Consider the following 13,858-nt stretch of genomic DNA (forward strand, 5'->3'; position numbering starts at 1 on the left):
TTTGGGTATGATATTGGGATCTCCATTTTGTTGATTTATCTATTTGTCTATATCAACACTAACTTCACGATTCTTTCAATTAGAGTAGCTTTATAATTAAGTCTTGATATCCTTTAATTTAGGCTTTCTCACATTATTTTTCTTCTTCAGAAGAATCTTTGCTCTTTTTGGCCCATTACTGTTCTATGTATGTTTTAGGGTCATCCTTTTAAGATTCATAATATAAAACAAAACAAAACAACAAAAAAATAAAGTCAACATTATGACTGAAAGAGCATTGACTCTACAGAATATTTTGAATAGACTTGACTTTTTAATTTAAAAAATTAAGTATTATTCAGAAAATATGATTTTTGTATTAAAAACTCAAAAGAACATATGGCTAAATTATTATGAATTATAAGCAATTTAAACAAATTGATTAATAAAAAAATCAGTTATTATGTTTGTGAAATTGTTTGCTGGATGTTGATATTATTTGGGCTTGTATGTTTTGTTTGTTTGTTTTTAATAAAAGTTTTATTGGAGAAAAATATAATCACCACGTACACAGGGAAAAGAGCACAAAAATTCAACTGATACAGAACTGAAAGTCACAATTATCCAATGTTGTTTGTGATTATTTTTCAATTTCTTAAACAGCTCCCCTCAACTTGTTTAATAGTCTCACCAATTTTTTCAGCTGAAATAGCATCAAGTTTTCAAAAAATTAAGAGCCTCAGGGAAGGGACCGGCTTTCAAGGTAACAAAGGTGACACCAAGAGTCTCCTAATAGTACCAGTTCTACCTAAAATTTCCTTAAGAGTGATTATCGAGTCTGGTGGAACAGTCTACGTATCTCACAGACCATCAGGGATGAGTTAGAACATTGACTTAGATGGTCCAGTACGGAGAGAGGGCAAACAAAATGGCTGCATTTCCTTGTCAGATAAGTTCATGTAAGGAAACCAGGGAGGTGCTAAGAAAATACGGGCAATGGCTGCTCAAAAATAGGAAGGCATTCTAAACACCACATATTGTTGGACAACAGTGTGTAAGTTGATGCAATTATAAAGAAAACAAGCAACTTCTTAAAAAAAATAGCTGGTTACAGTTCTTTAAGAACTCAAGAAAACAATCAATAGCAAACACAAGAGCCAAAAGTCTCAGTTGAGGGTTAGGACCGAGGTATTCTTCCTAATGGTTCCAAATAGTCAAGGAATTACACTGTTGCAAAAAGCATTAAAGCAGTTCTGATTTTTAAAAAAATTAACACAGGGCTTCCCTGGTGTCGCAGTGGTTGGGAGTCCGCCTGCCGATGCAGGGGATACGGGTTCGTGCCCCGATCCGTGCATGCGCGGAGCAGCTGGGCCCGTGACCCATGGCCGTTGGGCCTGCGCGTCCGGAGCCTGTGCTCCGCAACGGGAGAGGCGACAGCAGTGAGAGGCCCGCGTACCGCAAAAAATAAAAAATTAAAACAAAATTTCTGCTTCTCCTCCAAGATCAATTCCCTTCAAAGCTTCATGGAAAAACAAACAAGGAAGCAAAACAAAAGACCACTGATGGTGAAAGAGAAGTCTTCTACTCACATTATCAATTTGAAAAACAATACTTTTGCTATTTTCTATGTATGAACAATCCTAGGACATTCCCCTGAAAGGTAGGTGTCCAGTGGCTATGAGAACTCTTTATCTTCAAGCAAGTTTGAAAGGAATAATGTCAGCATAATACAGAATTTGAAATTCGCAACTAGGGGGTGTGTGGGGGAAATGAGGAAGGATCTAGTTCTATCTAGGGCTTTAGGAAGTTAAAATAAGGATGATAGGAAATGCTTATATGTCAACAAAAAGGAGAGTTGAGGTGCTTCCAAAAAAAAACTTTGGTAGAGAAAATAGGAATGCTAAATCCCAGGAAGCCTGTAAGAATCTACAATTGGTCCAAGTTAAAGACAAAACTGTCCAAACAACATTAACGTCTAAAGGAAGTTGAAAACTAGTTTATGAATTTTTGCTCTTGTAAAAAGTTACAAAACACGTGGGTTTTGTTCTCTTTTGTGATGTTCATATTATATTCATTTTTAATATGAAGAGTTGGATATTTCTCTCCTACCATGTTCTTCTAGTACAACTGACCAGCACTTTTCTATTTCAGCTATTTTTATAAGTACCTGTTAATCAGCACAGTAAACTCAGGGCTGAACCATATACACACATCCCATGGGAACATTTTAGGTTGTGTGTATACAAGACCACGTAAGCAACTGTCCCTCTGCTTGAAAACTTGTTTCCAAATAAAGTTTTTAAAAACATCCCTTTCAGTGTAACAGAACATTACTTAGTAAAATATCAATAGCTATGACAACTTATTTTTCTCTTCAAGGGAAATCACAAAACAGGTGAACAACCAAGTCCAGAGTGGTTTTTCTATTTGATAAATACATCCAGTACTCTGTACAGTAAATAAAGTTTGCATGCAGTTTAAGTATCTTTAAATGACATTTTAAGCAAATAAACCTTTTGCTTCATAATTAATGGTACATAAGAACATTCCTCCTCTTTTTTTAAAATAGCCATAGGGACCTCTTCCCCAGTTCCAAATAGTAATCATGAAGACCAGGTACTTTTAGTTTTCTGCACATCATACTAAATAACATGCAAAGTGTTCAACAACATTCTTCTTAAAGGTAAGTATTACTCTTTAAATGGGCATGTTAACCGCTGAAAAGCCACTCAACTATTTCCATTACACTGCTTCATCTGGTCATTGGTAGTATAAAAGAAGTCAAGTAATGACAGGTTAGTTTATCCACTGGCTACTGCTTATGACACCAAATGCTCCAAGGCCAACATTTTATGCAATATAGTTGTACTGGTTTGGATTTTCTTTATCTCTTTCCATGTAGTCCAGGTCAGTTAAGGATTCTCTTCTCTTCTTAAGATCAGCAGGCTTTACGGGAAATTTCAACTGGTTGTACACTTCCGAAACAAGAAGGTTGTGGCTAAGCGTCTTTCTTATCTTCATAATTTGAACAATTGCAGCATCCATTTCATACTGTCCCGATATACTCTTCTTTCTGTAGTGCTTGCTTGTTCCTCAACCATTTCTTTCATCTGAATTTGATTGACCTTTATCCTGAAAAGTTTGTGCTTGAAATCGTCATTACAAATGAACTTGTCACCATCTTCTATAGCTTTACCCTTTGGATTTGTCATCAGAACTCTAGCTTTGCCACAGGCCAATGACTGCAGGGTTCTCCCTAACTCTCCAGCCTCTATTCCCGTAGCCTGCCTGATCTCTTCCAAACTTAACTCCTCTCCCTCATTGAACATCAGCAGCACCGGTGTTTGCAAAAGAGAGAACTGGAGTTCCTTTTTACCCTCTTTAAATTCTGCCTTTAGCACACAGCGTCCTAGGGTTGACTGCCACTGAGGTTTCCTGCCACTATGTTTGCCTAGGTAAAAGGTCTTGAAAATCTCCGGAAATTTTACCACCTCTGGTGGTAAATGAACTTCCATAGGCACATATGTTGGCCAATGACCCACCGTCAGGATATTCACAGTTAATTCAATATTCCCAGGTACATTCTGGTTCTGCATATACTGTTTGAATTGAATCATGATGTCTTTAGAAAGTTCCATGTCTTTAAACGTTCCTTCAAGTTTGCTGGTGAAAGCAGCTCCACATTCATGTTTAAGTTTGGACAGCATTGATTTTTCAGCATCCACAGATGCACTCTTCCCAACAGGCACTTGGCTAAATCTTTCTTATAGAAGGCCTCAAAAACATCCTTGCCATAGATGAATCTAAATATAATCATAGGGGCTTCCCTGGTGGCGCAGTGGTTGAGAGTCCACCTGCCGATGCAGGGGACACGGGTTCGTGCCCCGGGCCGGGAAGATCCCACATGCCGTGGAGCGGCTAGGCCCGTGAGCCATGGCCGCTGAGCCTGCGCGTCCGGAGCCTGTGCTCCGCAACGGGAGAGGCCACAACAGTGAGAGGCCTGCATACCACAAAAATAAATAAATATAATAATCTTATCCAACATTTTCTCAAGTTCTTCATCTGTAGCTTCTTTGTTGCCTGCGAGAAGCTTTGAATCTGCATACTTAGCTATAAGTTCAGCAGGTTTGTTTGGTCTTTTGTTAATGAATGTTTCAAATGCTTCTTTCATGGCATTGATATGTTTTTCATTCTTCAGGAAACAGATATCAATTATATGGTCAACCTTATCTTTAAAAGCCAGCAATTCTTGAACCATGGTTTTATCCTTTTCAGGATTAACTACAATAGTGCTACCAAATGCCTTAATGTATTCAATCCATTGCTGTAAGAGAACCTGAATGCCACCTCGAACTTTACTGAAGAGCTGATACAGGTGAGATAAATCTTGAATTCGGTTTTTATCAAGGAGTTTATTTAAATCTTTCTGAAGAATCTCTGTTAAGTGTTCACCTAGAAGTTGTTTTTCCACAGTAGCAATTAATGACTTTTGGGTGGTCTGATCTAAGTAAGTAATAAGTCTGTCTGCTTCTTCTTCTAGACGTTTGTTAACATGATGAAGATATTCAGGAACCTCTCTTTCCTGCATTAATTTTTGGCCTTCAGCTGCGTAGAATCGGTTAGTTCCTTCCAAAAATCGTTGTTCAAAATAATCCTGATAAATTTGCAAATCAGAGAGCATGCTTAAAAGGCTTCGGAGTAAACTTCTATCAATTGCTTCACTATTCCTTTTCCAAATGGAAGGTAGCATTGAATTTTTTTTTTTTTTTTTTTTTTTTGTACGCGGGCCTCCCACTGCTGTGGCCTCTCCCGTTGCGGAGCACAGGCTCCAGACACGCAGGCTCAGCGGCCGTGGCTCACGGGCCCAGGCGCTCCGTGGCATGTGGGATCCTCCCGGACCGGGGCACGAACCCATGTCCCCTGCATCGGCAGGCAGACCCCCAACCACTGCGCCACCAGGGAAGCCCGGCAGCATTGAATTTTGAAGAACGTAAGTCCTATCCAGAAACAAAAAACTGCTACTGATCATGATCATTTGTCTGCAATGGTTTTGCCAACATCTATCGATCTTCTTTAGAAAAAAGAACTCTATCCAATGAATCCTCTCTGAACTGATGAATTTGTGCTTTCATGTGATCTTCACAAATCTGCCTCAGCTGTTTGCACAAGTTGCAGAAATCTTGTAAGAACAGAGGTTTTCCATAGACTGATAGAGTTCTTCTAAATTGTTCTTAATTGAAGTACTATCCTGGATAGGCTTCCACTGCTTTTTGCAGTTTCTGCCATGTTTCATCTGTGTAGCTTTCTGGTAATTTAGGCTTATCTTTAAAGTTCTTGATCACTAACTTCTTAGCAGAGCCAGGCTTGCTGTTGGCAAAACTAGAGACGGTGGTAGAAGATTTGGCTAGGCCGTTTGTGTGATGCACTGAAGCCACAGAAGAGATTAATATACTCTTATTTTTAAGTTGCTGCTGCTGAGATGTTGCAGCAGTTGGTGAAGGTGAAGAGGAGGAGGAGGATTCCTCAGCCATCTTCGCATCAAACCCTACACACCCCAGGGTGTCTTCAAAACGCAGCTTCTTCTGTATCCATACGTGGCTGGGAGCAGCCACTGAAACCCCCAGGCAGGAGAAGGACGAGGTTGAAGGGGGTGCCGAATCCCTAGGTTGTAAAGGAGTGGAAGAGGAGGGAGAGGTGGAATCAAAGTCTTCTCTGTCGTTACTACTGTTACTGCCGCTACTGCTGCTGTTTAACTTTCTCTTCTTGGCAGAGGTGAGTGGTGGTGCTGGTATTACACCAGGGCGGGGTGGTGCTGGTACTACCATCAGTGGCAGATCTGACCTCCTGAGCAGCAGGGGCAGCAGCTGAGGGATTGGGGGAAGAAAAACCTGTTGGAAACATGAAAATAGCGGGGTCAACAGGCAGACAGCTTCAAAAACCTACGTTTATATGCCTGCGTGCGTGTAGGAGAGAAGGTGGCAATGCTAGAGGGGGAAGGGAAGAAAGAGAGGAGAAACACAGAGGACGAGAAGGAAAGTGAAGGGGGCGCTCCAGCGGGGGAATGGGAGGGTTTGGGAAGGAGGATAGGCTGACACCAGGAGTGAGCAGAACAAGGGGGGAGAGCGAATGAGGAGACAGACAGATAAATGGCCGTGCCATCCCCGTCCCCTGCTTTTCCCTCTCTCTCCCCACTTTCTGCAGGAGCAACTCAGTAAGTCTGTGAGGCTGCAGCTCCTCCTCCTTTTCTCCCTCTTGGCTTGTATGTTTAGGCTTATTGTATTGTTCCAGTTTAGTTATTACCATTAATGTTATCTGGAAATGTATTGCATATGTCTTTTGTGCATTTGTGCATACATTTCTATTGATTATGTTCCTGAAGTAGAATTGCTGGATCATAGGCTATGTTTATTTTCAACTCTAGTAGAAGATGCTAAAGTGCTTTCAAATATCATCCTACCACTGTACTCTCACCAGCCATGAACATGAGAAATGCCCTGTGCACTGCATCACACCGCAGCCTCATCAAAACTTGGTATTGTCAGCCTTTTTTATGGTACCCATTCTAGTGAGTGTGACATTGCATTGTGGTTTTAATATGCATTTTCCTGATTCTTAACGAGGGTCTCTACCGTTTCTTATCTTTACTGCTATTTGGGTATTTTCTATGCTGAGATTGTTCAGGTCCTTTAACTATTTTTCTTTCAGCGTATCTACCTTAAAAATAATTTTTAAAATTAAAATTTTGATATGAGCCCTTAATCAGTTGATGTTTTGCAAATATCTACCCCTACTCTTTGACACTGCTTTCATCTATCACACTCTTTCCAATTCCACTTATTTTTTAAATGGATATATTAAATCACTGCAAGAGACACCTTACCTGTAACTTTTCTCTCCTTTAATACATTATTTTATATTCTTGTATTGTAACACACGCATCTCAAAACAGATTTACACAGCTTATATTTTGCATTTATGCACTCCGTTTTCCAGCAGGTAAAATCTAGCATTTTATTTATTGACATATTTGAGATTCTTCGTGAACCAGATGTTGCTTAACTGTTGAGTATATGAAACCAAATACATGTTCCTAATTCCAGCATGCTAATATGTAACTCCATACTTAAGCAGTGTTTGTTTGTTTGTTTGTTTTTTCCCTGTTTAGGATCCCTAGAAAAAAGAGCCCGTGTCCAAATTATTACTAAATGTTTATTGGAGTAGGGTAGCAATTTAGGCAGCAAGAGTGAGGGGGGAAATTAGGAGATAAAGCAAGAAAGGACAGGCATTTATCTTCTTACTTCTTCTAATTTCTTGTATCTGACTGATCCAAGTTTATCTGGCAGGCAGTTAACACAGCATTCTGTCTGATACTTTTTACACACCGTTCTACCTGATTTTTTTTTACACAGACCTTCTGGGCAGCTGCTGGGGAATCTAGATCCCACCTCCCTGATGTGTCATTTCCTTTGAATGTAGAAGTAGTGGGTGGAGCCAGAAGGTCCATGGATCCAGGCAGGTCAGACCCTGCCAATAACAGTGGGATTATGAATGTTTTGCTAAAGCTGGCTTGTCGCCCAGAGGAGAGGGCACACAAGTGTTCCCATTAAGAAGTGAGGTAACCTCAGAGGCAGTAGCCAGGTCTCTGAACTGAGCAAGTAGCTTAAGCCAAGATGCAGATGAGGCCAAGTGAGTGTGGCATATGCATATCTGGGTTCTGTACACCATTTATGCTCTCGTCTACCACAGATGCCCTTCACAATAGTAATCTAATGAAGACAATGAGCCACAGTAAAGGCACAGGAAGGAGAGAGGAAAAGACATAATCTCAGTGGGTCCGACACCTGTGGTTTGACTAAATCGTTTAGTTGCACATCAAAGGGAATTCTCTCAAAAGACAGGATTTCAAAATTCTCTGTTTTTTTTTCTGAGTTACCATGATTCTTGTTGCCTGATCCCACAATTGCTCTTTCATTTTCCAGGTGTGATGGAGCCGGCATTTTCTTACGTAGCTGGATACTCAGTGGTCATTCTCCTCTTACACAGATGATAGTAATCACCTCAGGTAGGGATATCTACTTCTTTTTCATAGTGTGTCACATCTATAATTAAAAATAGTGAAGGTAAATGACAGTGAAGAAAATGAGGAGGCTTTTTCACTGCTGTTCCTCAGATTCTACCCTTTCTGTTCTAGTTCTGAGGATAGAAATTAGTGTTAAAACAACCTATGATTATAAAATGTTATTTCAGTTTCTGTGTCTTTCTGAGCCCCAGCTCCATGCTGCAATGCTGTGCCAAGGAGAAGAGACAGATACCTGGCTAATATCTACTCTCGGGAGACTCAAGTTCTCACCGACAAGTAGTCATAATGAATAGATCCCTTATATTTAAGAACAAACCACGATCATTTATGTGATGATATGAATTATAAGTTTAGTAGGACCTCAGATAAAGGAGACGTTGGCGTGAGCTGGAGCTGTCCACAAATTTCTCTTAGAGCAATAGGCCTTAAGTCTGATAATTTGGATACCTTACAGTGAAAAGGATAAACACTCTTGACAGAGACAGGAATGAATCTGGCATAATCAAAAAGAGGAAAAACTAAGATTATGGGAGGAGCTTGTTATAGTTACCTATAGCTTCATAGAAAATTATCCCCCAAATTAGTGATTTAAAGCAACCATTTTATTATATCTCACATCTTGTTGGGTAGGAATTCTGGCCAGTGCTCAGCTGCGTGACTCTTCTGTTCCACATGACATAGACTGAGGTCTCTTGGTATATTCAGCTAGTGGGTGGAGTGTTCCAAAGGGCTCAAGGTGGCTTCATTCACATGTCTAGCCCTTCGGTGGAGTAGGCTGGAAGGTTGGGATCCCCTGGGATTGTCAACTGACATGTTAACCCATGGCCTTTCTGTCATGATGGTCTCAGGGTTGTCAGACTTTGTACATGGCTGCTGACGGCTTCCAGAAAGAATGGTACAAAAACAACAACAACAACAAAAAGACAAATGAGACCAGCTCATTTCTTAAGACAGACCCAGAAACTATTGCAGGTTGTCTTCTGCCATATTCTGTTGAGCAAAGCAATATCAGAACACAGTTTTAAGAGGAGGGGACATAGGCACTTTCTCTTCATGGATGGAGCATCAAAATATTTGTGGCCATTTTTAACTCGCCAAAAACTGATACTGAAAAAAGCAGCTGGTGTATCTGATAAGTAAAGGCTGTTGTTCAGCAATAGCGGTCCACCTCCCACCTCTCAATATTGGGGACTATCCACATTCCTTTATTAAATATTTATGGAGTGCCTACCACATTCAGGCAATGCTTTATGGACTGGGGATAATAAAGAGAATTTTTTAAAAAGATAGAGACTCTGTTGTTGTGTGGCTTACATATTAGTTGGTTATGAGAGAAAATAAAGACAGGAATTAAAAGTATCAGGTAATGATATGTGCTACTGAAGATATGATTACGGGAAATGTTAAGTGGATGGTGATAAAATTTTTCTCTAAGGAGTTGACATTTAAGCTGGGACCTGAGAGGTAAGAAGGAGGCAGTGATGGGAGGGTCTGAGAGAAAAGCACTGCTGTCAGAGCAAAGATATCTCTGAGAGCAAAGTTCTGAAGTCAGAAAGGACTTGGCATCAAGAATCAGGAAGAAGACCCATGTGTCCAGAGCAGAGGGACCTAGGTGATGCATTCTCCTGTGGCCTTCAGAATAAATCCGGTCTCGGACTTCTTCCGCAGAGCACTTCACTGTGAGCAGCTCCAGGAGCCACCAGGTGGTCCTGGCGGGCAAAAGTGCTGAGCTCTGCTGCCAGCTGTCCCTGCCACAGTGTGGTTTCACGAGCACTCTTCCCGTCTGGTTTACCTGTACAAGGATGGGGAAGAACTCTCTGGAAAAAGCACTACAGCTATATGAATCACACAGTGCTTCTGAAGGGCACGCTGGGAGAGGGCAAAGTGACCCTCAGGATCCACAATCAGTGTTCTTGATGGGGGGCAGTACCACTCTTTCTTTAAAGACGGTGACACCTATGAGGAGGCCATCATGGATCTGAGGGTAGCAGGTAAGGACAGAAAAGAGTCATCTCCACATTTCCTTGGCAATGCTACCCTGGACCACTTCCTGATATAGTTTGCATATTTATATATGTGCATAATATACATAAACATACACATGTAGGGACCTCCTTTGTGGTCCAGTGGCTAAGACTCCATGCTCCCAATGCATGGGCCCCAAGTTTGATCCCTGGTCAGGCAACTAGCTCCCACACGCTGCAACTAAGAGTTCACATGCTGCAACTAAGAGAGCTCGCATGCCACAACTAAGACTTGGTGCAGCCAAATAAATAAATAAATATTTTAAAAGATACACATGTACATATATACAGATATAAAAGTATTATATACATCAATATATAAATATTTATATATCCATATCTTCTTTTTAAATGCTAATATGGTATATACTTTGCTTTGCAACTTACTTTTTTTTTTTTAACATAATTGTGTAAACAGGAAGAAACTTCATATCAGTGTATGATTTTTTTTCCTATTCCTTCTATGGTTGCAAAGTTTTCCATTGTTTGGATGATGCAGAATTATTTTACACATACCCTACTTTTTTTTTTTTCAGGTCATCACCACTTTATTTTATTATTTATTTTTTAACATCTTTATTGGAGTATAATTGCTTTACAATGGTGTGTTAGTTTCTGATTTATAACAAAGTGAATCAGCTATACGTATACATATGTCCCCATAACTCTTCCCTCTTGCATCACACTCCCTCCCACCCTCCTTATCCCACCCCTCTAGGTGGTCACGAAGCACTGAGATGATCTCCCTTTGCTATGTGGCTGCTTCCCACTAGCTATCGATTTTATATTTGGTAGTGTATATATGTCCATGCCACTCTCTCACTTTGTCCCAGCTTACCCTTCCCCGTCCCCGTGTCCTCAAGGCCATTCTCTAGTAGGTCTGTGTCTTTATTCCCGTCTTGCCTCTAGGTTCTTCAGAACCATGTCTTTTTTTTTTTTAGATTCCATATATATGTGTTAGCATACAGTATTTATTTTTCTCTTTCTGACTTACTTCACTCTGTATGACAGACTCTAGGTCCATTCACCTCACTACGAATAACTAAATTTCGTTTCTTTTTATGGCTGAGTAATATTCCTTTGTATATATATGCCACATCTTCTTTATCCATTCATCTGTCAATGGACACTTAGGTTGCTTCCATGACCTGGCTATTGGAAATAGAGCTGCAATGAACATTGTGGTACGTGACTCTTTTTGAATTAGGATTTCTCAGGGTATATGCCCAGTAGTGGGATTGCTGGGTCGTATGGTAGTTCCATTCTTAGTTTTTTAAGGAAACTCCATACTGCTCTCATACAGCTGTATCAATTTACATTCCCACCAACAGTGCAAGAGGGTTCCCTTTTCTCCACACCCTCTCCAGCATTTATTGTTTGTAGAATTTTTGATGATGGCCATTCTGACCCGTGTGAGATGATACCACAGTATCATACTGTCTTGATTACTGTAGCTTTGTAGTATAGTCTGAAGTCAGGGAGCCTGATTCCGCCATCTCCATTTTTCTTTCTGAAGATTGTTTTGGCTATTCGGGGACTTTTGTGTTTCCATACAAATTGTGAAATTTTTTGTTCCAGTTCTGTGAAAAATGGCATTGAAAGTTGGATAGGGATAGCACTGAATCTGTAGATTGCTTTGGGAAGTATAGTCACTTTCACAATGTTGATTCTTCCAATCCAAGAACATGGTATATCTCTCCATCTGTTTGTATCATCTTTAATTTCTTTCATCAGTGTCTTATAGTTTTCTGCATCAAGGTCTTTTGTCTCCATAGGTAGGTTTATTCCTAGGTATTTTATTCTTTTTGTTGTAATGATAAACGGGAGTGTTTCCTTAATTTCTCTTTCAGATTTTTCATCATTAGTGTATAGGAATGCAAGAGATTTCTGTGCATTAATTTTGTATCCTGCTGCTTTACCAAATTCATTGATTAGCTCTAGTAGTTTTCTGGTAGCATCTTTAGGATTCTCTATGTATAGTATCATGTCATCTGCAAACAGTGACAGCTTTACTTCTTCTTATCTGATATGGATTAAAATTAACTTCTAGCTCATCCAAGTAGAGGATCAGAAGGATCTTTACTATTAGGAAACTTATTAGCATAATATAATGCATCAATTATTCCAATGAGAAATATGATAATGTTAATACAGTTGATGCCATTAGAATTATTACATTTCAAATGAGTTCCTAACTCAAGAATTAATCAAAAGTAAAATGTCTATTTAACATTACATATATTAATTTCAAAGAGAGAGTATTGGAAATATCAAGTAGCTTCCCTGGTACAGACTGAATGTTTGTGGTCCACGCCCTTGCCCAAAATTCATATTTTGACACCCTAACCCCTAATGTAACTTATTTGGAGATAGGGCCTTTACAGAAATAATTAAGGTTAAATTAGGTGCTAAGTACCTTCTACATCATGCCAATGAAAGGAATCAGCAGATCAGCAGCAACATATACAAGCTACAAAAAATGGCTGCTGCTTCCTTTCCACCCTCAGTCTCCCACGAATTTTCCTTATGGCCTACACTAACTGGAAACATAAATGAAAGGGCATTCTGGAAAGTGTAGTCAAGTTGACACACATTTAAGGACACAATCACACATTTAAGGACACGATCACAATGTCCTTAGATCATTTTTTTATTTTTACATATGAGAAAGGACAGAAACCTCTGAATTTAAACTAAGGGGAAAAATGGATAATAGAAACAGACCTAACAGACTGAAGTTGACTAAGATAGTGAAATTATCTGATAAGTTTAAAATAACTTTAATTGATTTGTTCAAGCATGCTGAGGAAGAGATAGATAACATCTATCTCTGGAATCTATGGTAGGAAAATATTGGGGATTCCCAGGAGGAGAAAATATAACTTCTGAAATTAAAAAAATCATTAAAAAGAGTTTAGCAGCATATTCAGCAGGAAGAACATGGGATTAGGGAATTGGGAGACTATTTAATTGTAAATATACAAACTGAAGAACAGAGAGGAAAAAGAATATAAAATAAAGAAAAATCCATAGGGATATAAGAGAAACAGTGAAAGGAACTAACAGATATGTAACTAGACACCCAACAGCAGAAGATGTATTTGAAGAAATAATGACTGGAATGCTATTTTTAAACCCCTGTATTCATCGAGGTATGTGAACCTCAAGCAGGATAAACCATATCAAACACATCATAGTCAGACTATGGAAATCAAATTGAAACAAATCTGTTTAAAGCAGTCTGAGAATAAAAGGCATATTGTTTTCAAAGGAGCAACAATAGGACAGATAGCTGACTTTTCAACAGATAATACAAAAGGAAGAAAATAATGGAATTATCTATTTGATACATTGGAAGGAATTAAGTTCCAAACAGGATTTTGTTCCAGACGACACTATCATTTAAAAATGTAGGTTAGGGCTTCCCTGGTGGCACGGTGGTTGAGAGTCTGCCTGCTGATGCAGGGGATGTGGGTTCATGCCCTGGTCCAGGAAGATCCCATATGCTGTGGAGTGGCTGGGCCCATGAGCCATGGCCGCTGAGCCTGCGCGTCCGGAGCCTGTGCTCCACAGTGGGAGAATAAAGATGATTCCATAGTGGCCTTAGAGAATTAATTCTACTTTAGTTTAAGGAGAAATTTACAGACAACCAAATCTCCTGGTTCTTGAACCAAATTAAACAACTTTATATGCCTTTATCCTGGCATAAAAAGCTCAGTCAATCACTGTATTTCTGTAAGTCAGTATTTTTGCTTCAAGACTTCTAGCTTTTTAG

The 13,858-nt window shown here is 39.6% G+C and overlaps 2 protein-coding genes across 2 annotated transcripts in view; both read right to left on the minus strand.

The window, feature by feature from the left end:
• Positions 1-2,829: 2,829 nt before the first annotated feature.
• LOC112395818 (cullin-4B-like) lies at positions 2,830-5,029 on the minus strand. The gene is given in 5 exon segments (XM_024739223.1): positions 2,830-3,032; positions 3,035-3,727; positions 3,730-3,801; positions 3,991-4,785; positions 4,891-5,029. Coding segments are annotated over 5 exon segments (1,887 nt in total). The 5' UTR covers positions 5,015-5,029.
• A 193-nt stretch (positions 5,030-5,222) lies between these two features.
• LOC112395833 (selection and upkeep of intraepithelial T-cells protein 1-like) overlaps positions 5,223-13,858 on the minus strand; it is a gene marked incomplete at its 5' end in the record, with an annotated part of 29,590 nt that continues 20,954 nt past the window's right edge. Inside the window, 3 exon segments of the mRNA XM_024739247.1 lie at positions 5,223-5,867; positions 7,391-7,503; positions 9,717-9,851. Coding sequence (XP_024595015.1) covers positions 5,223-5,867; positions 7,391-7,503; positions 9,717-9,851 — 893 coding nt within the window.

This window comes from Neophocaena asiaeorientalis, unplaced genomic scaffold, assembly GCF_003031525.2.
Source record: "Neophocaena asiaeorientalis asiaeorientalis breed wild unplaced genomic scaffold, Neophocaena_asiaeorientalis_V1.1 scaffold138, whole genome shotgun sequence".
Classification (NCBI taxonomy): domain Eukaryota; kingdom Metazoa; phylum Chordata; class Mammalia; order Artiodactyla; family Phocoenidae; genus Neophocaena; species Neophocaena asiaeorientalis.